The following is a 27,189-nucleotide window of genomic DNA, read 5'->3' as shown; positions in this document are numbered from 1 at the left end:
CATGTTTAATTATACTCTGGTTTCATTGTTCTCTTATGCTACGTCATACATTACCCAGAGGACAACTTGAAAACAAGAGCATGAAGGTAATAGCCCTCCCTCATTTTATTTATTAGTATCACAATTGGTATTCAGAGGTAAACAACCTTTGAACATGGACGCTCTATTTTGCTACTACAGCTAACAGCCATTTATAAATCTACCCTCCTCTTCCATAAATATGCCTAATTCTATTTTTATTTGTTTGTTTTTTAAAATAACCACTTAGGCAAGCCATCACCACACCTTGTGGGATATAATTCCTCAGACTCTTATTTCCTTAAAAATTTACTGTGTGGCATACACTTTTGCTATTTATTTTTTTAGCTACATTTATAACCTTTCTTTCTCCCCACCCCAAGAACTCAAGGCAGCAAACATGGCCACCTGTCCATTTTATACTGTGAGGTAGGTTGGCATGAAAGATGCTCAGTCTCAAGGTCAGCTCTTCAGCTGAGGGCAGAATCAGAGCCAAGGTCTCCCCAGCCCGAGCTGCAACTCTAAGGCACCACTGTGGTATAGCAGCATAACTCACTTTGTGTATCCAGTGAAGTATCATTATCAGTGAATGTATAACATGAATGCACATATACGTAGGCGCACACCTTCGGAGAGGATGGAAACACTCAGCCCCATAGGCTACAATATTCAAAATTTGTACTGTCTGTGGTACCTCTATGCAAAGCATAGGAAAAGCACAGTGATAGTGCAACATGCCAGGATCTGGCCATAACACAGAATCAAAGGTAAGAATATGTTACTGCCAGATATTTCTGTGGGAAATGGTTACTGTGATTGTACATGTTTGATTTCTGTGTAGAAATGGTACACACTCTCTGTACCCAATGAATTTCTTGACCTACGGGGCACATTGTTAAACACTCCTTTGCAGCATCTGTCTGCATCTCTCAACATGATGGACAGCAACTCCCAACATTCCTCACCCTTAGTCAGATTGGTGGGGCTGATGGGAGTTGTAGCCCAACTACATCTGAAGGACACCATGTTGGCTATACCAGCTCTAGAGTGCTGGACTAGAACCTGGAAGTGCAGGGTTCAAATCCTCACTCAGCCATGACTTAACCTACCTCACAGGGTTGCTGTGATGATAGAATGGAGAGTTCCTTGTAGCAAAGGTGGGATATAAATGCAAACTAAATAAATAAATCAGGCAAACAGTTCACACATCTTACAAAGAGGGATCTGAACCAGTCCACAAAAGCTTCTGCCACAACAAGTATGTCAGACTTTTGAAGTGAAAAAGGACTCAATTTTGTGGGCTTTCTGCAACACACACAAACATGGCTACCCACTTGGAACAAGTTAACTATGCATGCTCTATGGAAAAAGCTGTTTGGCAGTTGATATCAGAATTAAATGTAAAAGAATCACCAAAGTAAGATAACTAAATACTGTAGAAGACAGATGAAAAATACCCACTCCCCCAAAAAAGCACATGAAAATAAGAACACATTTGCCAAACTACATAAGAAAAAATAAGAAACTACTTCCCCCAAATAAAAATCAAGTAAGGACACAAACAAATATTTGTTGCCAATACTACTACTACAATGATCGTGAAGCAGCAACATCAGTGTGCATGGCACTTTACAAAGTGCAAGAGGGCAGGTCCCTGCCCTGAAGACGTCTCCAATTAAAACTGAGTTTAGCATTTTAATGCTATAATTGTACATTGCCTGAAGCCTGTGTGAACCACTCAGAGGCCTTTGTTGACATGGTGGCCAGCTAATATGCTAAATACAGTAAAAAAATTAAAAATTCAACACTACGGAAGGGAAGTGGGAGCTGAGGTATCCAACTAAATTCTTATGCCACTGGTGGTCATTTTCTTCCATGGGTTTAGGCTGAGTAGAACAAGGATTGTCTATAACCAATATGAATTACTTAATAATAATGAGTAGTATTTGTATCCAACTATGTTCTCATTCAGAGTAGATCCACTGAAATTAATAAACTTGTCAGCCATGTCCATTTTGCTTCAATGGATCTGCTCTGAATAAGACTAGGATTGTCTATAACCAATGATGGTGAGGATGATAGGTAGTATTTGTATCCAAGTTCTAGCTCAGAGTAGACTCACTGACATTAATGAACCTATGCCATGTCCACTTACTTCAACGGGACAAGTCTGAAGAGGACTAAGATCGTCTACAAGCAATAATAATTTGATTGTAATATATAATATCCACACCCAACTATTCAATTCCAGCTCAGAATGGACCCACTGAAATTAACAAATCTAAGGCAGTCATAGGGACGCGGGTGGTGCTGTGGGTTAAACCACAGAGCCTAGGACTTGCCGATCAGAAGGTCGGTAGTTCAAATCCCTGCGATGGGGTGAGCTCCCGTTGCTCGGTCCCTGCTCCTGCCAACCTAGCAGTTCGAAAGCACCCCAAAGTACAAGTAGATAAATAGGTACCGCTCCGGCAGGAAGGTAAACGGCGTTTCCGTGCACTGCTCTGGTTCGCCAGAAGCGGCTTAGTCATGCTGGCCACATGACCCGGAAGCTGTACGCTGGCTCTCTCGGCCAATAAAGTGAAATGAGCGCCACAACCCCAGAATCTGCTACGACTGGACCCTTTAAGGCAGCCATGGCCACTTACTTCAATGGGCCTCCTTCTGAGTAAAACTAGGCTAGTCTACATCCAATAATGATTCTATACTGGTAACAATAAAATAATAATGGCCAGTACTGTACAACCACTCTCTATTCCAGAGAAGACTCCCTGAAATCAATGAACCTGCTATGCCAACCATGGCCATTTATGGTCTAGGGCTAGGCCAAGGATTAAGACCGTCAAACTAAGCCAATAATAATTTTATGGTCATCATCAACAGCATCACGGGTAAACATGTGCACTTGGCTAAAATTCAAGCTCAGAGGCTGGTCCAGAGCGGGAGTCCGCGAGCCCCTCTGCCAGCCGCGTCTAATGCGCCTACGCTGAGTAGCACCAACATTGGCCCGTAACTAAGAATAATAAGGATAATACAGAAAGCGAAAGGAAATATGAAGAGGGAGGCAGCGCAGGTATTCCCTCCCGGGACCCGCAATGGGCGCTCCATTACGTTCCTTCTCCGCGAATGCTACTCGCCGCCGGAGCCCCACCCCAGAAGAGGCTGCAATCGTCTCCCCGCCGCCGCCGCCACCCCAACCCCTGCTCCGCCTCCGGCCCAGCGGCGCTGCCGGCATTACCATCCTCCTGCTGCTCCCTCGCGGCTCAGGCCGCAGCCGCCGCTGCCCCTCCCGTCTCCCCGCCGCCGCCGCCGCCTCAGGGGTTCCTCCTCACCCGCCGCCTCCGCCTCCTCCACCTCCTCGCCTTCCCCATCCTCGTCCCCTCAGAGGCGCAGGCAGCGGCTTCAAGACGCGCACCCTACCCTGCTCTTGCCACCGCTGATGCTGCCATTCCAGCTCTCCCTCCCGCCTCCTGGCCGCTCGCCGCCGGTTCTTCCTGCCTATTGGCTGCCTGGCCCAAGCCAACCCCCGCCCCTGCTCTCCGCCGACGGAGGGAATTTCCAAGGCCAAGCTTGCTTGCAAGCGCAGCAAAATAAATAAATAAAACCAAAGAGCCCCCTCGGATTGGCTGACCCGGCGGGTTCCTGCCTGTTCAGTGGTTGTTTGGGAAGAAGGCGGGTGCACCTCTCCCACCTATAAGAGGAGAGATGCGCTGGTTAAATTGGCTGAATCATCCGTGCTCCCGCCTACGTCCCTTTGCCATTAGTCGTTGTCAGAGTTGCGGGGGTGGGGAGTGAGGAGCCGAGGGTGGGTTTTAATTGGATAAAATGTGGCCTAGCCCCCGCTAGCGATTGGCTGCAGTATGGAGACATAGAAAGCCTTTCAGCACGTAAAGGGGATGGCTGGTGGGTCCCGTCTGTTCCGTTTCTCCAGCTGGACTTACTGTTGGTTTCTTGATGGACAGGCAGGGTAGACAGACAGGGATTGCTATTTATTTGTTCCAGTTCCAAATTTTAAAAGAAGAAAAAAAGCAGAGAGATTGATTTAAAAAAGAAGTTTGCAGATATTCTTTTTAATTTAAAAACTGCATTTAAAACTCTTTACATCTGAACATCAGTACAGTGGTACCTCGGGTTACATACGCTTCAGGTTACAGACTCTGCTAACCCAGAAATAGTGCTTCAAGATAAGAACTTTGCTTCAGGATGAGAACAGAAATTGTGCTCCGGCGGCGCGGCGGCAGTGGGAGGCCCCATTAGCTAAAGTGGTGCTTCAGGTTAAGAACAGTTTCACGTTAAGTACGGACCTCCGGAACGAATTAAGTACTTAACCCGAGGTACCACTGTACTTTAAAAGAACGAGCCAAGTAGCCTAATGTTGAGGGTTTTTTTTAAAAAAACAACTAATAAATTGGTTTGTTACGCCTCTGCATGCCCAGGTTTCCTCCCCACATCCCATCTCTCAACCCTAGACAATGTGACACACTGCAAAGGGCTGTAGCTGAATGGCAGAGCATCTGCTTTGCATGCAGAGCATCCCAGGTCCCATACTTGAGATTGCCAGGTGAGTCTTGAGAGAGAACAGTGTCTTAAAACCCAGGAGATCCACTGCCAGTCACTGCTGACAGTACTGAGCTGGAGAGAGCAATGGAGTTTAAGAAGTAAGGCACATTTATTAACTTCAGCTAGAATAGGGATAGAACTTGGAAAACCTTGTAATTAATGAATTGTTCACTGTTCTGGCAAACAGCCATAATGGAAAAGCTGTCGCAAAAACTGGAGGTGGCAAGGGGAGAGAAAAAACAATATCATTTTTACACTGTATGGTATGATTTCGTTAAATATACAGATGAAACAACACATGGATGAGAAATTCCTACAACTGACATTGCAATAAACAGGCAGTACTCTTGTACATTGTAAATAAACAGGCAGTACTCTTTAGCTCACTCTTATTATCTTGTGCTTTCAGAGTTGATTTATTGAGGAATCCACTGAAGTGGTTTACTGTAATCATCTCATTATTATGTATTGCAAAATAATATGTTTAGAATTTTATCCCCACCCCAGTGATCCATTTTCTGTCAATGTCATGTTTTATGATTTGTGTACAGTGCTGTAAGAGAAAAAGAAAAACAGAACAGCAATGGTGTAACCCACTGTAAGGCAGCTTCCTATGTTCAAATGAACAGCTGTCTCCCAAGAAATGTTTTGCATGAAAAAAAATCAGTTCTTGGCATCTCCGGGTAGGGCTGGGAAAAGACTCCTATTTGAACCCCAGAAAGCTGCTCCTGCAAGTCCCAGTACTGAGGGCATTTCCAGACTGCTGCTGTTCTGCAGATGGCAGTCAATCACATACCAGCAAGTTCACATTGTGCAACTGGAGTCGATTTTGAGCTCTCATTGCACAACAAACCTGCTTCCCCTATTTTTTTAAAAAAATGACTTTTGCAATAAGGAAAGTGATGGAAAGATGTACTGGAAAGTGTGGGATGACATTTGCTTAACACAAATGTGATCTAAACAAATCAGGATGAATGCTTGAAAAATAGGTGGTGCTGCCTAACCTCCCCGAGAACTTTGTGCAAGCAAATCAGGGCAATTTTTCAGTAAACAGATTGTCTAGAAGAGACTTCAGTTCAATGAACCAATGGTCTGACTCCCTATCTTTCCTAGGTCTCTATGTCCTGCTGACCGTCACAATAGGAGGGGTGTCACCTAGAGAGGCCCGGAGGGCTGCCTTTGGCCCCAAGGCCAGAAGTTCCCCTTCACCCTACTTTAGGTTGGTTAAATCGCAGTTTAAAATATCCCTGAGAAGCACAATCTTCTGCATGTTTACTCAGAACAGCAGCCCCGCTGGGTTCTGTGAATTTTACTCCTAGGAAAGCATGTTGGCCGAAGTATTTCTATCTTTGACATAATGAACAGCTGGCAAGACTAGATGGGTCAATGAGATTGAGATTTGATTTAGATTTGAGATAATTTAGATTTGAGATAATGAGTTTTATTCCATATGTCAAAGTGCAAAAATCTGGACACAAAAGTTATTGAGTTTTTCGTTGTTCATCTTCTGTCATGGTCTTTCAACACTTCTGTCATGCATGGGCTGCCATACATCCGGATTTTCCTTGACATTCACTGATTTTCCACCCGGATGCCGTTTACGAGGGCCGAATACCGACAATGTCTGGGAAATTCAAAACATATGGCAACCCTAGATATTGTTACCTTTTTAGGTCAGCTACAGCCATGTTGATTTTCAAGGTGAGAGCAGAGTAGATTTGAAACCCCTACCTATTAACTGATAAGTACAGTCCTAGTGGGACACTTTAAATCCAGGCTTGGACACTTAATCACTAGCAGTTAAATATACCACTTTTTGACCATTGAAGTGTGCTTCACTGGCTCTCAGGCAGAAATCCTTGCTGAGTCAAGTGTGTAGCTCTCCATGGTCTTCCATTGCAGTTATGTGAGCAGAGCAAGGAAGTGATTAATAGCAATTGCATTGCTACAATTAAAAAAACAACCCAAATAATAAAAATAAATATTTATTAGGTGTCTCAAAGCAACTTAAACAATAAAAATAGAAAGAGCAAAGGTGTTGAGATCAAACATAAAAACAGCAATAAACTCATCCCAAAATATGACTCATGGGTGAGGACTCTGAAAAATGAGTGAAAATGTGACCCACCTGGGTAGGAGCTGAAAAACAAACAAAATCATGGGTCACATTTTTGTTCATTATTTGAAGTCCTGGTTGATGGGCCACATTCTTGCTCATTTTTGGGAAACCTGTCCAGCAAGCACCAACTGGCAGCAGCATGTAGAAAGAGGCTGCAGTTTGCACTATTATGCCACCAGATGGCAGCTGTGGGTAAAAAGAGGCTGTACCACCAGGTGGCAGCAGCGTGTAAACAGAGAAAGCAATTTTGCAATACAGTGGTACCTCGGGTTACATGTGCTTCAGGTTACAAACGCTTCAGGTTACAAACTCCACTAACCCAGAAATAGTACCTCAGGTTAAGAACTTTGCTTCAGGATGAGAACAGAAATCGTGCTCAATGCAACAGCAGCAGGAGGCCCCATTAGCTAAAGTGGTGCTTCAGGTTAAGAACAGTTTCACGTTAAGAACAGACCTCCGGAACGAATTAAGTACTTAACCTGAGGTACCACTGTACTGTACGGTACTGGGTCACAGGGCAGCAGCAGTAGGTAAAAAGCAGCTGCATTTACAACATTTTGTCACTAGATGGTAGCAGAATGTTGTTTCAAGAGAAAGCAGGTATTTTACTCACTTAACAGAAGGAGGGAGAGGGAAAATATCAGAGAGAAAAAGGCTGTGGTTACTGTCACACAGGAATTTGGTGTCCTCCAAGTTAAGCTGTCACGTATCTTCCAGACATCCTCTTCAAAGAAAGAAGGGAACTTCAGATGCCTACCTGAGAAACGTGAGGGACCTGAGTAACTGAGTCTGGATCCTGAAAAAAAATCATAGCTGCCTTTCCCACCACCATCAGGTATCCAGAATGGACTTTGTAAGATGCTGACTATCCTCACTGCTTCCTTGAGAGTAAACCAGACCAACTAGGGTGTAGTAAATGGGCTAGCATTAGTAGATTTTTAGAGCCAAAGTTCTTTGGCCTATTTTGCATTCTGTTTTGAACTTTTTCCTGCTTTTCCTTGTACAGTGGTACCTCGCAAGACAAAAAACTCGCAAGACGAAAGGGTTTTTGGTTTTTTGAGCTGCTTCACAAGACGATTTTCCCTATGGGCTTGCTTCGCAAGACAGAAACGTCTTGCAAGTTTGTTTCCTTTTTCTTAACACCGTTAATACAGTTGCGACTTCACTACGAGGAGCAACTCATAGAACGCGGTGTGGTAGCCTTTTTTGAGGTTTTTAAAGACTTTGGTGATTTTTGAAGCTTTTCCAAAACTTTCCCGCTACCGTGCTTCGCAAGACGAAAAAAATCGCAATACGACAAAACTCGCGGAACGAATTAATTTCGTCTTGCGAGGCACCACTGTATCTTTTATTTTTAATAACGTTTCCTGATTGAAGCGCTGAAGTGTGTGATTGCCAACCTTGGCATTCATGCTGCTGGAAGTTTAGGATCAGAGTTGTAAGAGACCAGCATGCTCTTCTGAGATCTGGGTGAGACCCAAGGAGCGTGGGCTGCCTTTACACTCTCACTATATAGGATAAAGCAGCTCTCCTTTCTCCAGCAATTTGTGTGTCTGTTGGACTGAGAAATGGGCAGAGGTAGAGCATGGCCAGCAAGGGTAAAGGTAAAGGTAAAGGGACGCCTGACCATTAGGTCCAGTCGTGACCAACTCTGGGGTTGTGGCGCTCATCTCACTTTATTGGCTGAGGGAGCCGGCGTACAGTTTCCGGATCATTTGGCCAGCATGACTAAGCCGCTTCTGGTGAACCAGAGCAGCGCACGGAAATGCCGTTTACCTTCCCGCCGGAGAGGTACCTATTTATCTACTTGCACTTTGACGTGCTTTCGAACTGCTAGGCTGGCTCGAGCCATTAATTGGAGGTTGCTTTGGGATTTATTTATTTTTATGAATTGCACATGTTTCCGGTAATTGTGTGTTTCATTGTGTACAACTCTTGGGAGACCTTTTTGCATAACAACCATCTAACCGATTTAATAAATGTTCCTTATAATTTTTAGTTGTTTACAAACATATTTGATCGATTCATTGGCTAAACCAGGTTGCATTCCTAGTTAAGAACCTGAACAAGATGCCACAAGACTTCACCAGGTTTTCTGAGCTGCAGGGGGGGGTCACTGCCCCTCATTTTCCTTTATGTCTGCACAAAAGGCATTTTCCCTCTGGCCACAGAAGAGAAGATTCTCTAAGGAGGGAAAGTCATTCTGTAAAATGATGAGGCATGCAGCAGAATGGGTCATAAAATATCCTCCTGAAAGGTTTCTGTAGGAAACTTTATCCAGCATTGATCCAGCCAAGCTTCTGTCTTCCCTTAGAAGAAAAGCAGAAAGCTGCCTTTATACTGAATCAGAACGTTGGTCCATCTAGTTCAGTGTTGTCTACACTGACTGGCAGCTCTACTGCTGAGCTGCAGCCCTTTTCTTAGGCTTATCTTTAAATGTACCCAGCATCAAACAGCCCTCCAAATAGAGATGTCTTCCCACGGTGGTGTGTCCTCTGCAAAGCAGGGCACACGGCCACCCTAGCCATCAGTGAGCAGTGGGTCCTTGGGCAGCCCCTCCTGTCTGCCTTCTTACTTACACCCAATCTGGGAGGCACCACTACCTGTCAGCTTCCTCCTCCTCCTAGTCTCAGTATTGCCCTCATAGAACTCAGCAGGGAGGATGGAAACAAAACTAGAATTAAGTGGTTCTGCCTCTCATTTGTTTTGGCGCCACCTACTGTTCAGCTCCCTGCCTGCCACCCTACCAGCCTCAATGGGCACCTGCCACCACTGGAGGGTCCTTGGTTGGGGAATAAGGTAAAGGATCCCTGGGCAGTTAAGTTCAGTCAAATTCGACAATGGGGTGCAGTGCTTTCAGGCCGAGGGAGCCGACATTTGTTCACAGACAGCTTTCTGGGTCATGTGGCCAGCATGACTAAACTGCTTCTGGTGCAACGGAACACAGTGATGGAAGCCAGAGTGCACGGAAATGCTGTTTACCTTCCCACCACAGCGGTCCCTATTTACGTGCACTGGTATGCTTTCAGATGCTAGGTTGGCAGGAGCTGGGACAAAGCAAAGTGGGTGCCTGACATCCACCTCATTTATAAATGAATCATCTGCATACAAATGGATGGAATTTGCAAACAGGTCATTGACACAAAATGTGGCAGTGGGGCATTATGCTGTTCAGGATTTCACCCTTCCATTCCATTCCATTTCTCACCACTATTTTTCATTGCCCTGCCCCAATAGTCCACCAGCATGGAGGCTACTGAGCATGCTCAGTCCTCATTGGGCTATTATTCTTGCCCCCAACCTAAAGGTTATGTGTATGTTTACATAAATCTGGAATCTCCGCAAGCTTGCTGATAACTTCTTTCTTCTGTGCAAATGCTGCTGATTTTATTTGCATTTATTTTAACATTTATTGCCCTACCTTTTCCCCCAAGGAGGTCAAGTCCTCCCTCTCCCCATCCTTTCCTCACAACCCTGTTCAGCTGAGAGACAATGAGTGGACCACAATCACCCTGTGAGCAGAATTTGAACCCTGGTCTCATAGTCCTAGTCCATAACACCATACCACCTGTTCCTATATTGCCATCACAGCCTGGACACTGGAAATAGAAGGAATGGTGATAATACATTTGGCATGTGCAGATTAGCTATATTTCGAAAGTAGTTGGTATCTGGGCAAGGGCAGGGGGATGGAAATCTGTTCACCTATATCATATAGGGCCGCTCCATTTGAAATACACCAAAAGAAATAAATAGACAGGGCAGTTCCCCTGGACAAGATGCATTTATTTTGTGTGTGCAGATGAGAAGATGTTACTGCCAATCAGAAACTCTATTATCGAAATATGAATGATAGCGAAAGGTCAAGCTCAGAAAACACAGAGAAGAATACAGTGGCTTTTAAGAATGCAGTGCAAAGTGACAGGTGAAAGTGTGATCCAGGAAACTAGAAGTTCAGGTCTGTGTTTATTCCGCATTTCTCTACAAGACATGGTTTCCTATCTGAGTCTTATCACTGGTCGGGGCCAGCGGTAGCCAAAGTGACCCTCCAGATGTACTTGGACTACAGCTGCCATCATCCTTGACTATTGGCCATGCTGGCCAGGGCTGATGGGAGTTGGAGTCTAACAATGTTAGGGCACCACCAGGAATTCAGGACAGGGGTATCCAATGCAGTGCCCTCAATAAGATGCTGTTATATGACTCCCATGGTCCTTGGCCACTGAGCAGGCTACCTGGGGTTTGATGGGAGCTTTAGTGCAACGACATCTCGAAGGTGCCATGTTGTTTGGTCTGGATCTTAGATTGTGGGAAAGACCTGAGAGCTGCAGCAGAAAGCAGAGGCATCGCCGCACATTTTCACGCCGTGTCCCCATTTATTGGGAGAATCCCCCTGAAGGCTTTGCCGGAATTAACCAAGGTGTTTCTGCTGTTGTTTGACGTAGCCCACCACGTTATTGGAATTGCCTCCTGTAAAACAACAATGGGCAGAATAGATGTTAAACGTGAACATTTAAGAATGTGAATCTATTCAAGAATATCATGGTGTATGTTAGAATTCCTGATCTATGATTGCAGTCATGGGATTTTTGTCTTTCACATGACGTGATATATTTTGACTTCACAGAGTGGGAAGTGACGGAGACAGGATGTTTGTGTTACTGTGTTCCGTAAAGTGGGACTATTGTCCTTTGTCCTTTTTCTCTTTGCTGTCTGATGCTAGAGAGAGAGGGAGCCATGTTGCAGTGCTCCATGTGTGTTTATATGTAAATAAAGTAGATTAGCCAACATACTGAGTTGCTGAGATCTGTCACACGCATGATGCGCAAACTCTGCAGATCCCTAAGTGTGCCGGTGTCGGTTGGCATCAGTCGCTGTGATGTTCGGGCAGAAGAAAGCTTATGAGGCTCCCAAACGATCGACCAGGAGGGAGGGAAGATGCCAGACGGGCATGTGTCTCTGCCAAAGTCCTACTTGAGTGTAGGCTGAACTCCTGACAGTGTAATGGCCTTATAGAATTACAAGGTGAAGACCTGCTTCGTGGGCAGGAGAGTGGGATAGGAAGAGAATAGCAGCTGTTTATGGTACATATGTAGAGCCCTGTTGGATCAGGCCAATGGCCTATCTAGTCCAGCATCCTGTTCTCACAGTGGCTATCCAAATGCCTGTGGGAAACCTACAAGCAGGATTTGAGCACAAGAGACCTCTCCTTGCCTATGGTTTCCAGCAACTGGTATTCAGAAGCATTGCTGCCTCCCTCTGTGAAGGCAGAGCATAGCTTCCATTACTAATAGCCAATGATAGCCCTCTCTTGCATAATTTTTTCTAATCCTCATTTAAAGCCATCCAAGTTAGTGGTCATCGCTGCCTCCCCTGGAATGAGTTCCATAGTTTAACCACGCAATGCATGAAGAAGAGCCTGCTGGATCTGGCCAAAGGCCAACCTAGTTCAACAACCTGTTCTCATAGGGCCCAGTCTTTGGGAACCCCATAAGCAGCAGCCCTCTCCCCACTTGTAGTTTCCAGCAACTGGCTTGGAATCCTAGGAAGGAATTCGTGGTGGTTCAAGTGGACCATTGGATGATTGTTAATATGTCTTGGTTATCTCATTCTGCTCTTGGTTTATATATTTGTGTGTGTGTGTGTTTAAACTGACTTTTATTATGCATTAATTATTCTATTGTAACCCACTTTGGGGGCACTTTTCAGGACCAAAAAAGCAATATATATACACGTTTTGAAACAAGCAAGCAAGCAGGCAAACAGCAATATGCATTTAAGCTGAATTTGTCATGATCCAAATCACAATGGTGGAGTCTTACCAAAATATTCCTTGTAATACTTAGGCCTTAGATTCCACCCATCTGGGGAGAAAAACAAATGAAAATGAGCTCCAGATAGTAAAATTGGAATGACTATCTTGCATTGACCACAACATGCTGGCTGGATGTTCTCCTGACTTTGTTGAAACCATTATGTTGCATAGCCCTTTAGAAATGAGGCAGTAACAAATCTGAACTCCGGACAATATAGGGAGCTTACCCAGTTTCCTCTATACCAGTGTGTAGCCAATGCAGTGGACTCCAGAAGTTGTGGACCACAACTCCCAATATCCCTGAATATTGGTCATGCTGGCTGGGAATGATGGAAGCTGAAGTCCCAAAAAATCTGAAGGGCACCTTGTTGGCTTTTCCTTCTCAATGATATGCAGAACACTTACAGTCACACTTAGTGTCTGGAAGCCAGAAGTACAGAAGAATCAGAACAGATCAGCATTGACTCGCACATTATGTGTATGGATCAGAGGTGGGGAACCTCAGGCCATGGGGCCCCCAGGCCACCCCACCCCCATTTGTGCTCTTCTCAAGCACTTTCACTGGAATGTGTCTTCAATCCTGCTTGCCAAAACAGAGAGGTGTGTGCATAGAAACCTCTGATTTGTGTCTGGCAGAAATGTACCCTGCTGTACACAAGAGTCACGTTTGTTGTTGTTCCACCTCTTGACCCTCAGAAGGTCAAGGGCATGTGATCCCCAGAAGGTGTAGACCTACCAGAGTTCCCACGAAGCTTGATACACTGGCCCCTGTTGGGAATGCCCTCAGCGGCATTGCCAGGATTAATGATGTGGCATTCATATCCTGTTGGGCAGTGCAGAGGTTCATCTCCATCTTCTGTGGTGCTGCATGCTTCGGCTACGGAAAGAGTCATAGGAGAACATGAGAAGGCCCCCACCAGGCCAGGACAAAGGTCCACCTGGCTTAGTGTGTTGAGGCTGCTGAGTTGACCAAGCCATGTTCAAGGATCCTCCCTGCTGGCATGGTTTGCTGGTTGCCTTCTCAGCCCAAAGGTGACAAGAACATGACATGGATGCAGTTATGTGCCCACAAAACCTCTCTGCTCAGTTATTGGCCCACTATGCCTTTTAATGTTCCTCCCTTGAGCCTTGAACTCAGATCTCTGCCAGGGACAGTTGCAAATCAATTGACTTTGTGGGGGGGGGGCATTTTTCCTAGTCATTAGATAACCCTGATTGTTCATCTCTATTAGGCTGTTGTGAATTAAAGTAGCTTTTCCAAAGGAAGTCCAAAGCCTTGGCCCAAGGTTGCCAGCATTCATCCTGCCCCAGCCTCTTCTGCTTTTTAACAGCTGCTTGGTGTGTGGGCATTAGCAGGGGATCACATTTCTCTCTGTGCTGTGAAAAGTTTTGTGAGTTGATTTCTGCATACTGAAGTGTGCTTAAAAGCACAAGAGCATGCCAATTCATGTGTTCATGATCAACTGGTAACATCAGAGAGGGAGAGAGACAGAGAGAGAGAATCTTGCTAGAAAAGAGACCAGGTTAAGTTAGCTTTTGCTGCCTTTCTCTGGGGAGCCATAGCAGAGAACCCTCATGCAGTGTCAGAGTGTCTCCACTTCAAAGGACCAGAGAGCAGACAGAGTCTTTGCCTGAGACTCTGGAAAGCCGCTGCCAGTCAAAGTAGACTTTACTGGTCTGGATGGGAGGAAACATCCTATTGTTACACACACTCCACTCTCCAAGTGGAGATTTCAGGGGTTCCAGCAAATTGGTCAGTTTGGGTTTCCTTGGAATGAAGGTCACTAGAGATGATGGTATATTTTTATTTGTTTACACATATGCACAAGCTGGGCATAAGATGGAAGAGTTCATAGTATTAAAACTCTAACAGATTTTGCTTCTCTAGTAGGTTTCTTGCGGGGTGTGTGTCTGTGCCCAAAGCCACAGCTGGGGGGTTCAGCATAGAGAGCAAGCCAGACCTCTGTGTCTTCCTAGTTCCGGTCAAGACCAGCTCAGGTCTGTTGTCTTACACTTGTTTATTGCATCATCTCCAGACAGGTGAGGGGAGAAGCCCTGCCTCCTGGAAGTATCTCTAGCGCAGGCATCCCTAAACTCAGCTCTCCAGCTGTTTTGGGACTACAACTCCCATCATTCCTAGCTAACAGGAGCAGTGGTCAGGGATGATGGGAACTGTAGTTCCAAAACAGCTGGAGGGCCAAGTTTGGGGATGCCTCCTCTAGCTAGTAGTATTTGTACTGTTTAGACATGCAAAGAAATACTTTGCAGGCCTAGCTAGAGTCCTGAACTTAAGGATGAGACTGGTCTGACCATTTTACCAGAATCCTCACCCACCCTACAATGCTATAACCAAATTGGGAAACATATTTGTAGAGCACTATCAATATTCTGACACCTTCCAAATGATGCACACATTTTTCTGACCTTGTAAAACTTCTTCCGGTCCGTCGAGAAGCCAGCCATTTCCACCCAGCCAGCGTGGCTTGGGCTGAACCAACCAATCCAAAACTGTTCCAAGAAACCAGACATTGTTACGGAGAATGAGAACACTGAAAAGTGAATAGAAGAACTCAAGGATTGCTTTGCTATGATGGATCATTGGATCATTGGTTACTGCCACTCAGTAATCTGTCAATTGACAGTGGGCAGATGGATACTCCAGGGAAGTTCATGAGCAGGGGGGTGGTGGTGGTATTTTCCTCCTTGACTGCATTCAGACATGCAGAACATTGCACTAGTTTTCCTGATTATAATGCTAGTGCTTCTGTTCTGGTTTCTAACGTTGCTTTCACATGGCAGTACCTGTAGCCTTGGGCAACGGTGGCTTTTTGATCAATATACCTGCAGGTCATGCTAAATGTCATTCACATGGCGACGAACAACGTTGACACACACCGTTGGACAACGTGTGTTCTCCCACACCCTTTCAGCACATGTGTGCTTCTGTTCCCCCATTATCCCCCCATGAAAAAAACAGGAAAGGCCTTTACTCCCATGGTTTTCTGGGTTAATGGGCTTCCAAATGGATATTTTCTGGAAGTAATTAACACAGAACTGAGCGATAAGCTTCCACTGTGTTCTGCTAGATTTCCAGAAGTGGTTTTTATGTCATTTGAAATCTCATAGATCATAGAATCACAAAGTTGGAAGGGACCCTGACAATCATCTAGTCCAACCGTCTGCAATGCAGGTATATGCAGGTGCTTCTTACAGAGATCAAACCTGCAACCTTGGCATCATTAGCACCACACTGAGCTATCCCAGGGTCAAATATAAAGTGGGAATTAACAGGTAGGGAAACACTGGGGAAACAGAATAAACTGCTGTGGGAATTCAGCCTTAACACTCAACATCTGATACCATGCAGCTGAAGCTGGAAGCAGCACTTACCATATTTCGATCTGCCAAAGGCAGACCTCCATGTATTCCTCTGATCAAATATTTTATGCTAGAGATCAATAACACCCTTTCTCTCTCTCACCCCTCATCTGGTCCAGCACGACATATTATGGGCTGACATACCTGGAGGTGGGGGCACCGACTCCAGGCAAGCATAGATGCACCCGTTGTAGCAGCAGCGCTTGTGTCTCTCGCACTCGGAGTCCGAGCGACAGCTGGGCACCTCGCACGCTCGGTCAGGCAGCGTCTGCGGTGGAGGGGGGCAGCGGTCGTTCTTCTGGTAAGGCGTTCCATGGGAATGAAGGGGGTACTCGTAGTCCTAAAAGAGGTAGAACATATCCAGTCTTTATTGAGCATTTATTCTGATTTGTTTGCGGGGAGTACTTGGGGGAAATAGGGCACTGCCCTACCAGCCTCATTCTGCCCCCAGCCACTCCTCACCTGTCTGATTTCATACTTACAAGCAGTCCAAGGGGTTGGCACTGCCTGCTAACTTCCTCTTCCCTAGTCTCAAAACTAGAATCAGTTGGCTCTGCCTCTCATTGGCTTTGGCTAGCATTGGCTCTGGTGCCACCTACTGTTGATCTTCCTCCTTTCCAACTTGCCAGTCCCGATGGGCACTATTTTGGGGACATCATCTATTGCACACTCATCCTGATTTGCTTGTGGGGGTGGTAATACAGCTTTCTGTTCATCATTTTTTCATTCCACATTTTTCAATGCATTTCCCCATCGCTTTCCCACCTTCAAGAGCCCATTGTTGATTTTTGTTTAAGTGGATTTCTTGTGTTTGGATGACAGAACACATTCATTCACAAACTCAATTTTCCTAGTATATTCTTGAATCCCTCCTGAAAAATACATGCGGTCTGGAGGTGGCCTTAGAACAAAATATATCAGTATTTTATGTTGCACATTAATCGTGGAATTCTGATATATGTTTTTGGTTCCAATATAATTTCAGTTCTAGAAAGTCCAGGGAAGCCACAATGAGTCTCATAATTCATGTTCAAACACCATGCTTTATTTTTTATTTTTTACTTTAAAAGGGGGACACTTTTGGAGGAGGGGGTAGGGTGGCTCCTTAGGTATTGCCAAGAAAGAAAGATAAAAGAGGACACAGATTTGCACTGCATGCCCTAGTTAATGTATAGGTATACATATAAATTTAAAAATAATGACTATAATTTAAACAGAAATATAATATATCTCTCCAAAGTAGGGACGACTCTGTCCAGGTGAGCTGTATGGCTCCTGTTCTCTCTTCTTAGCGAGTTTTATCTTTCAACCAGACTTGGACCAAACAACCCTTAAAATAGAGGACTCCTTCAAACAGAGGACTGTAAAACAGAGGGGGGGATTCCTAATTTTTGAAGATAATCATCCAAGGTAGAAACTTCCCAGTTCAGGATTTTACATGTTTCTCCCCTGCAACTACTTCCAAACCTACCAACTGAATGTAACTGAGATGTTGTTAACCATTTTAATTAGAAGTGTAAATATATATTTTTTTTCAATAAACTATGCAGCCTTAACTTCAGCCATTAAGATTTCGAGGGTTGTCTGCATTACTCAGATGGTCCAGCAGATGGCGCTAACTGGCAGCGATAACAGCTATGAAGAGCCCTTAATTTAGGGACCATCCATTAACATGTATTGCGCTTTCAAAAACCTTTCGTAATCCTCCCATTACACTTTGCTACATTTTAAACTGACACTTCCTTCTTCCTTTGTCACACCTTGGTACACCCTTTTAAATCTCCGTGTGGGGTGTGTGGGATGCATTTTGTTTCTAGTGAAAGATTGTTTGTCCCTCTATTCGAAAGCTAAAGTTGCACGTCAGCCGGTTGAAGATTTTGTTATACCTCAATGTGTTTTCCAAGGTGTATTTATTTTTATGCCGTGATTATCTACTCCAGAGGAGGTGAAATCCAGCCCAAGGGCCAATCTTGGCTCACCAGGGAGTCCAGATTGCTCCATAAAGGCCATTCAGCTGATGTCACAGGAGGAGGTTGAATCCTGGTAAGATCTGCTTTGTCTGTGCATTCTGTGCGGGGAACAGGCTGGCAAAGTAGACCTGTGCAGCCAGAAGGTTTGAAGCTCCCACCTATCAGCTGATGAGCAAAGAGTTCATTCCTATAGGGTGCTGCTTCCCTGGTGTATCACAGCCTTTCCCAACTTCTCCAGAAGTTGTTGGACTACAACTCCCATCATCCCTAGCTAGCCAGGTTAGGGATGATGGGAGTTGTAGTCCAACAACACCTGGGGACCCAAGGTTGAGAAAGCCTGCCCTAATGGAAAGGGCACATGCAGCCTTGGGGCGAACCTACACCCATGGTTTTTAATGTTAAGGAGGTGTTAAGGAACGGCTTTCATAATCCGGTATTAAAATGTGACACCTGAAGGCAACGCAGAGCAACCAGCAAAACAGCATTTTCATTAAAAAAAAACAAAGGTAAGAAACGCTTCATTTTACAAGTATGCCCTGTGATGTTTTAGAACAATATATCTAACATAGTTCTAACAATGCTAAACAAATCAGTGTAGATCCAGCTATCACCCCCATGTTGCTCCTTAAACCTAAGAAAACCTGGCAGTTCAAAAAACAGCATGGGGCTGTTTGCAAAAGGGCATTCAAACAGCCCCACACTGTGTTCTGGGGTGTCAAAAGTCAGGGCTTTCAAGTATTGCATCACCTGACATCACTACGATGCCTGGTGACTGAGAGGTGGGCAGCCCCACCCACCTGTCAGATTGGGCCTCTGAGGGTGGAGAGATGAAGATCTGGCCTGCTGGCCAGAAAAGCTTTCTCACCTCTCATAGAATTGCAGAGTTGGAAGGGATACCCAGAGTCATCCAGCCCAACCCCTGTAATGCAGGAATCACAACTAAGGAATCCCTGACAGATGACAATCAAACCTGTTTAAAAACCTCCAATGAAGGAGAGCGCATTACCTTCTGAGGTAGTCCATTCCCCTGATCTGGGACTGTAAACTGATTGTAATAATCTGGATTTTATGCTACGATGGGTCCTTCTTTGTGGGGTATAAAGACAGAAATAGCACAGCTGCCTGAATTTTTTGAGTCTCTTTAGGTTGTGGTTATGGAAGGCACCCTTTCATTTGAAAATTTGCCAAGACATTTCTAGATCTTTTGCCTCTGTAACAATCATGGCTCATAGCCATTCATAGACTAATCATCCAGGAATGTGTCGACTCTAGTGCTATTTAAGTCATCAAAGTTAACAGTCATTCCCACATCTTGTGGAAATGAAGTGCATTTGTTTAAAAAGAAGACCATTTAATAGTCCTAATAAACTTTTTGCAAGGGGGCACAAACTCTTTGCAACCCCCCCCTCATGCTTTAAAAAATCTCCCTTTGGATAAAAGTATTGGTGTGGTGTGGATTCTGAAAGCAGACAGTAGAGTCAGATGCTGAGCCTAGAAGAAGTTCATTCAAGTTTATATCATAAATGAAGTTAATTGTCTCTTCTTTGTGATGACAGGCCTTGATCCCCTCCTGCCCCCACCATGTCTCATATGCCCAGCAGTCACGATCTCCCCCCAACCAGTTCTAGTCAAATACGAAAAGCGTACCTGAGATATTTGAGATACCTGAGATACCTGACATACCTGACTGTGGCTCTCATTGATCAGAAGGAGCCAGGGGTCACTCCCTACTGAGCCTTAAAAAATCTGGGCTGCCCTTGTTTAAGAATGGCATGGCTTGTTTGTTTGTTTGTTTGTTTGGATGTGTCGAGGAAGAGCGCAGAGTGCAGACTGCTAGGAAAAAAGCATACTCACAAACACACCTTGGCTACCTTAAGAGCAACAAAACCCCAGAGCCCCACCAATTAGCGTTTCAATGAAACAGGAATGTAGGAAGCTGGCTTATACAGAGCCAGAACACCTGCCCATTTAGGTCAGTATTTTCCACACTGACAGTTGTCCAGGGTTTCAACAGGGGTCTCTCTCAGCCCTACCTTGAAATGCTGGGGATTAAACCTAAGACCTTCTGCATGCAAGAAAGATGACTTTCCACTCACCTGTGGCCCTTTGCAATGTTGTCTTCCCTTTAATAGTTTTCTGATGCAATTTGTTACCCTATTAATGGACAAATAATGGTTGGGGGGATGGGAGGCAACACTTTTATGTGGGAAGGTGTGTGTGTGTGTGTGTGTGATTGTGTGTGTCCGTGCAAATGATCTAGACTGGGTCTCTTGTGTCTAGGCTCTCCATCTCCCACCTTAATGGCAACCAGCTCCTTGCCCCACACCCCCGAGGCAGGTATTTCATTTTTGTCTCCTGGTACACCCGCCTTTGCTCACAGATCCTTTTAATCTAAGAACATCTGGGGTCTTTTCCAGTTCAGTAGCACCTGGATGACAGGTAAGCTGGAAAGAACATATCCTGGAGGGTTTGGGCACCGTGCCTAATTGTCATGTATTACCATACTGTTAACATTGTTCCTGTTCCACTGTGTCATCCCTCTGGGCTGAGATTATGCAGCTACACACACACACAAAATCCACAGACACACCAAGCTCTATTTTTATCATAGTACATTATATAAATGATGTTGACAAACTATATCTGATTGCCATTATATTTATGAGACAAAGCCCCATTGTTCCAGTATGCAAACAACACCTCTAGAAGATGCCTGTCTGTTCACTTCTAGCTTATTGTAAGTCCCTGCAGTCTCCAGAATATTCTGTTGCAATTTTAATCCTTTATCAGTTTCTCCCAGGATTGCTCCTTTGTATTGAATACCTTCAATCTGTCTGTTCTTCTGGTACCAGCTAGGTTTCTTCCATTACTTATCATCAATAAAACTGGAGGTAAGCACCCTCATTTCCACCTCTGACTTTATCATAGGAGGGCTAATACCATGTTCTGCCAGTAGGTGTCACTCTGTACGGTTTCTCCTAGCATAAGAAGGTTATTGCTGCATTCTGCCACTAGGGGGTCACTGTTTGACAAATTGCTTTGCTTCATTATGGTTAACACATGGATCAGTAATGCTTTGCTCCAGGTAGCACCAGAAACTCCCATGTGTTCATCCATGCAGACAGAATTCATGTTTTAGAAAAGAGGCCTTTAGGTGAACCCATGGTTGAGTTTTGAGTATATTGCATATAGTATATTGTATTATAAAATGGGGTTTCAGAGTTTTTAGGGGTTTTTGAATGTTTTATGTAGATTTTCAATTTCATTGTTCTGTATGGGACAATGACAATAAAGATATCGTATATCGAGTTGAAAGTGGGCTTTCTGACTCTTCTCCAAATGAAATGTGTGTGTGTGTGTGTGTGTGTGTGTGTGTAATGTGGGCGTTTTGGGGAGGATACGACGGAGTGGAAAGGTATATGCATTTATAAAACATGCTAACATGTTCACAGCCCCTTACATGCACAATTTTTTGAAATCATTTCAACAGAATGATCATAATAGTGTGATGTCGAGTTCCAATGAAATTCATTTGAAGAAGTGGCCAGCCACATTCTAGCTGTGAACTCAAAGTTTCAGGCAGGGCGGGGGAACTAAAAAAAAGGACCAATCAACACATCTGTAGAACAGATGATGGTTCGTGCAATGCTTTCAGATCCATATTATCTGCATGTATCTAAATTCATGGCAACTCTCTACATCATTCTTGTTGGATTATTAATTTTAAAAAGCTACCCGACCGTATTCTTAGTAATAGCGTATTGAACCCATTGGGACCTGCTGACTTGCATTTCAGCATGAACCCACTTAATTCACAGCTCCCAAAACAATATGCAAACTGAAAGACAGCCTTTATTTGCACATTTCTGAATTTGCAGTGCAGTTTTCCAGCCGAGTTGTGTGCAAAAATGCACATGGAAGAGAAAAGTGTGCATAAAAATCCATATAATAATGAAAACAACTTACAGAAATGGATTTTAGAGACAAGCACTTGCCAAAATGCATGCATATTAGACAAAATTGCATACAGAAGCATGTCTGTTAGGAGGACTGACCACTAAAATGCTGGGTGAATTTTTGAGAGGACCTTTTAAAAATAAATAAATCACAAACTGATAGGGAAATTCAGATAAGTGAAATTCAGATGTTTTTGATTTTATTTTATTTTTTTGCAGGGTGGGTGTGAGCGAGGGGACCTGCGAAATGGAAACTGACAGATTCTCCCACCTATTTCTGAATAAGTGTGTTTCAGACCTGAGTGTTTCTGTTCTTGACCTAATGGACCACATAGAAGCAAAATTGTGCAGAACCTGTCTACTAATAACAACTCCCTTCCCTTCCAATCTAATTTATGAGTGGACTTTAAAAGTAATCAATTCCCTGACCTAAGTCCCGCTGAAATCACCCCTTTTAACGCCTTCCTTTTTCAAGGAGAGCCCTCTCTGCTGCCTTTTGATCACTTTCCGTTCTTAGTAATCCTAGAGAGTTCCTGCTAACAATAATAGGAAATGAGCTTTCAAGGAAACTGCGATTAAAACGATTAAAACGCCTCGTCTTTTCAACCTCAAACAATACTTGAGGCCCTTTTGACTTCCACCTGACCTACAGTAGATTTCCTCTCTGAAGAAGCTCAATCCCACCCAATACCGCTTGGCTCCTGTCCAGTGCTGCTTTTTTTCGGGGGGGGGTGCAGGGGTACGCATACCCCTAAACATTTTGTGAATCTTTGTACTTTTGTCCATTTACTGTATTTATTTTCTCCAATTTGAACTATGTATAAAATGGTGATTTTCTTGAGTCAAAATGAGAGTACCCATAAACATTTTTTAGGGGAAAAAACACTGCTCCTGTGAGTATATATCACTGCACACACCCCAATCTGTTAGCGCCAAGAGACCCTAAGGCAGTGATGGCCAAACTTGGCCCTCCAGCTGTTTTGGGACTACAATGCTCATCATCCTTGACCACTGGTCCTGTTAGCTAGGGATGATGGGCGTTGTAGTCCCAAAACAGCTGGAGGGCCAAGAAGTTTGGCCATCACTGCCCTAAGGGCTCAGTTTCCTTAGACTGAAGGCCAATGAAGTCTCTGGTGTCTTTAATACACACATACACACACAGAGAGAGAAAGAAAGAGAGAGAGATTGAGAGAGAGAGAACCCGAGCACAAGATGGAAGAGCAGCAGTAACACTCCATCATATCATGCTTCCCCATTAAGTTTGGGATCCCCAAAGCCATAGTTTTGGATTAAGCACACACAGCAAGGCAAACCTTTGCATCTCTTTCTAGCTTTCAGCTCCAGCCAGACTAAAAGCTAGTTTCCAGCCAGCTGAGAGGGTGGAGGCTGGAGGGCTACCCATCTCCTAAGAAAGTATCACCACCCAGTTGTCTCTATGGCAACACACCTGTTCTTTACCAGCCATTTAGACATGCACATAAACACACAACAAGAGCCTATTGGATCAGGCCAGTGGCCCATCTAATACAGTGTTCAGTTCTCATAGTGGCTAACTGGGTGCCTGAGAGAAACCCACAACCAGGACCCAAGCATCCCTATTCCCCTCAGCTCCAAGAGTGGTTTAGCAACCACTCCCTCGTCCCAGGGAACTCTAAAAATTGCAACTTTGTGGGGGGAAATTGGGTTCTCCTAATTGCTCTCAGCGCCCTTAACAAACAATGGCTCCCAAGATTCTTTGTGGGAAGCCATGACAGGTGAAAGTGGCGTGATTTTGGGGGGAATGGTGCAGATGGGACCTAACCTAGGATTGGCTCTCTCTACCCAGCCACTTTCCTTCAACTCTGTGGTCATTATCCTGCCTCTCTCTGCAATATCAAAGCCTGGCTAGTCAGGGCCAGAATTATGAGCGAGATGTATGAATGCTCCCTAAGGTTAAGCCCATCTTCTCAAGCCTCTCTGTTGCAGGCATAGAAACCTCCAGTGCTCTTGCTGCTTTGATGTAAGCAATGACAGAAAGGGTGCACCCGTGGATCCGGATGGATGTGGCTATGAGTCCTCCCACTTCTGGGAATCAGATGTGGGTGTGTGCATGTTATGCTTGGAGCTGATGTATTATGTGCGTCTGATAATTGACTTTAGGTTACAAGTCTAGCCGCACTTTCCTGGAGCAAACCCCATGGAATTCAATAGGATTTACTTCCAAGTAGATTCAGTTAGGCTTGCACTGTCATTGCATTTACTATTATTATTTTTTTGGTATCTGTTTTTGCATTAATGTGCTGCTCTGGAGACCTTTGGGTCAAAAGAGGGCATATAAATCAACCATCATGTCCCACCCTGCAGTTTTCATACTATGGGGCCTGCTTATGTCCTGCACTGAAACCAAGTCCCAGCGACGAGCCCACCTTCTGGAAAAGACCTGTCTACATTTCTCCTTGGGGCATATTCAAAGACAGTGGTCCTTCAACATGCAAGAGGGTGGGCAGCAAGGGAGGGAAATCCTGAACCTTGCCAGCTCAGCATATTGCATGATTGGCAGCTTGCCCAAAGTGCAAATACCATGAAGGCATCTTTGGAAGAGGAGAGGCAAGTAGCAGCAAGCTTCCTAAACACACACACACACACACACACACACACACACACACACACACACACACCAATCCAGAGAGATCTCCAGAATGCAAGAGAAGAGAGAAGATGGCAAGTTATAGTGTCAGATCAGAAGCTGGGAGACCAGGGTTCAAATCCCCACTGGGCCATGAAACTAGCTGGCCTTGGGCCAATCACAGTCCGGCACTCTAACCTGCCTTGCAGGCTTGTTTGTGGATGAAATGGCAAGCAGGGGAAGAACCATGGATCCCACCTTGAGCTCCTTGGAGGAAAGGCGGGTTAGAAACAAAGGAAATAAAAGAGTCACTGCAGGAGCCCTCTCTCCAATTTTAAAACAAGAATAATATATATACACCAGAAGACAAGACCAAAAGGAAGAAGAGCCCTTCTAGGGTCCATCTAAAGGCCCATCTATTCCAGCATCTAACTGGCAGTCAGAACAGCCTAGCATACATAAATACTCATTCAGTTAATGTAATGATCAAGACATCCATATTAGTGTCACATCAAAAGCACAGATTCATAGAGGAGAAATACTAGGGATGCAGTCAACCCGAAGAATTCAGTAATTTGAAAACAATTGATCACACACGCAGGCACAAAAGAATCAATGCTTCATATAAGCATTCCCAATTAAACAAACAAGAAATCATCAGAGTAGGCAACCCCCTAATAAATTTAAAGAAATGTGTATTCCATTTCAAGACCACATCTGACCTTACACTTTATTTTCACTTATATGGCTGCATTGAATCTGCTCTGCTCATATAATTTCCTGGCTTTTTAGTAAAATTATAAACATATGTCCCTCTTAATTATCGCTGTTTTTAAATGTTATTGAAAGTAAAATCAGCTGCTCTATGTATCTAGGTCCCAATTGAATTCAATGGGATTTAGTCCCAGGTAAAAAGGGTAAGGTTGCCATCTTAGACTTTAAAAATGATTTGTGGCTATTTTTATGTAAGAACACAAGAGCCCAGCTGGATCAGGCCAGTGGCCCCTTTAGTCCAGCATCCTGTTCTCACAGTGGCCAACCAGATGCCTGTGGGAAACTGACAAGCATCTGTGGTTCCCAGCAACCAGCATTCATAAAGTATTACTGCCACTTAAAGTAGAGGCGGAGCGTAATTTTGTGGAATCTATATCTTCTACCCTGTGTTGAGATCCTCTTTATGAAAGGCAGGTTATAAATAATAATTCTAAGGTACCAATTATGTCTTATGTGTCCCTTAGAATTGAATAGGGAGCTCCAGGGTGTGGGTTTACCCCCTGTCTGCATATTCCCAATCAAACCTCTGGTTCTTGGTTATTTAGCCCTGTGTTATAGATTATTTCTCTCCTTTATTCATTTATTTGCAGAGAGGAGAGCTGCAGAAACTGAAACGGGGGTGGCTTACAAGATTTTTAAAAGGGGGGGGGAGTGATTTCCTGGCAAATAATACTCATAGAGTAGACCCAAATCCATTGATCTACTGGGTAACCTCGAAAGATACCCCATTTCTTTTGCTTGTGCACCTCTGGTTTTTCCTTTAAGGAAGACCCAATGCATTATCCATCTCCAAATGCAACACACTTCTTCAGGACACAGGAAGCTGCCTTGCACTAAGTCAGCCCACTAAATCCATCTAGCTCAGTACTGTTTACACGGGCTGGCAGTGGCTCTCAAGGGTTCCAGGCGGAAAAGCCAAGGATTAAACATGGGCCCTTCTGCATATTCTACCACTAGACTATGCCCCCCCCCGCACCTCTGGTCTCCCTGCCCTCCACCTTCCAAGCCAAATCTACTTACATCATATTTCTCTGCCAGCTTCAGGTGTGAGGCTCTTCTCCAGCGCTTTTTTCCACAGCAGCAGTGTGGGGATAGGAGAAGCGTCAAGCACAAAGCGACCACCAAGAAATGCTGTCTGCACCCCATTCTGACACACGCACAGACCCGTCTCTTCTCCTTACACCGTGAACAATTAAAAACTCCCCGACTCCAAATTCAGCAAGGACGAGGCTGGCTTCAGATTTCTTTAGAGCAGAAAGGGGAGGTTGGTTTTGGTCAGGCAAAAGTTCAGCTCAGCCAGTCCCTTGCATGCAAGCACACACAGCTATTAGTCCTAAAAGACGGCTGTAGGAGCTCTGAGTGAGCCTGAGAATGTTGTCGGAGAAGTTTCGTGCTCCAAGTTTGATCAGGTTGTCCGATGTCGCAGCTGCTCCAACGGCTGTGCCCCCCACCTCCCTGGAAAGATGGAAAGATTATTTTTAGACCTTTGTTTCAACATCTGGCACTCCTAGAGAGAGAGGGGCCCATTCAAAGCCAGAGAGAACGAGAGGATCAGATGACAGCTGCTGTAAGGAGGGAATGGGGGGGGGGGGTTAGCAGAATTTGTTTTTTGTTTTTTAAAGGTCTCCAAGGAATAGGCAGGGCAAGCGCAAGCAAAACCTCTCAAGTCTTCCCATGGCAAGGCTCCCCGTCATGACTAGTGTAGTCAGTTTCTTTTTCGATCAGTTTCTCGTTTTTCCAATCTTGTGTTTGGTTCTCTGCATCTGTTTTCTAATTGATTTTTTTTTAAAGTCCTCAATAAAATTCATAAGCATTTTTCTGCATTTTTCTCCTAATATGCACATATTAGTACACAATTTCTTCGAATATGCCTGTTTTGCAAAGCAATTTCCTCTAGGATCATGCATTTTTGGATGTTGTTTTTCACGGACATGTATGCATTTTTACCCTAGTACATGCATTTTTGAACACATCACTTGGCTGGGGGGGGGGGAGAA

At 44.5% G+C, this 27,189-nt stretch overlaps 2 protein-coding genes and 1 long non-coding RNA gene across 7 annotated transcripts in view; 1 reads left to right on the top strand and 2 right to left on the bottom strand.

Moving 5' to 3' along the window:
* The window catches only part of CYLD (CYLD lysine 63 deubiquitinase), a 34,884-nt gene extending 31,322 nt beyond the window's left edge, over positions 1–3,562 (bottom strand). For 3 of the 5 annotated variants that reach the window (XM_081201142.1, XM_081201145.1, XM_081201146.1), the window contains exon 1: positions 3,254–3,347. The gene's annotated coding sequence lies outside the window, so the exon portion shown is untranslated. Of the gene's footprint in view, positions 1–3,253 lie in introns of all 5 variants that reach the window. The other 2 variants (XM_081201143.1, XM_081201144.1) reach the window with 2 other exon arrangements.
* A 2,119-nt stretch (positions 3,563–5,681) lies between these two features.
* LOC308590956 lies at positions 5,682–11,165 on the top strand. The gene is made up of 2 exons (XR_014009969.1): positions 5,682–5,794; positions 7,412–11,165. It is a non-coding gene; the product is annotated as an uncharacterized lncRNA (long non-coding RNA).
* WFDC1 (WAP four-disulfide core domain 1) lies at positions 10,460–26,754 on the bottom strand. Its single transcript, XM_081201304.1, has 6 exons — positions 26,213–26,754; positions 16,032–16,227; positions 14,934–15,017; positions 13,246–13,386; positions 12,517–12,558; positions 10,460–11,164 (listed from the first exon to the last, which is right to left on the bottom strand). Exons 1-6 carry the CDS (start codon positions 26,336–26,338, stop codon positions 11,106–11,108), a joined length of 648 nt encoding a protein of 215 aa, XP_081057430.1. The 5' UTR covers positions 26,339–26,754; the 3' UTR covers positions 10,460–11,105.
* Between the last annotated feature and the right edge of the window lie 435 nt (positions 26,755–27,189).

This window comes from Podarcis bocagei (assembly GCF_964188305.1).
Source record: "Podarcis bocagei genome assembly, chromosome: 7".
Lineage (NCBI taxonomy): Eukaryota > Metazoa > Chordata > Lepidosauria > Squamata > Lacertidae > Podarcis > Podarcis bocagei.
Note: the sequence above shows the minus strand (reverse complement) of the source record. Positions and strands in the feature narration are given on the sequence as shown.

What these genes read in the sequence shown, in the direction of transcription:
- WFDC1 (XM_081201304.1), bottom strand. Translation starts at nt 26,338, where the DNA reads ATGGGGTGCAGACAGCATTTCTTGGTGGTCGCTTTGTGCTTGACGCTT. An exon ending in CAAGCTTCGTGGGAACTCTG is followed by an intron (nt 12,559 to 13,245) that starts GTAGGTCTACAC and finishes TTTTCTCCCCAG; the next exon opens with ATGGGTGGAATCTAAGGCCT. An exon ending in GTATTACAAGGAATATTTTG is followed by an intron (nt 11,165 to 12,516) that starts GTAAGACTCCAC and finishes GTTGTTTTACAG; the next exon opens with GAGGCAATTCCAATAACGTG.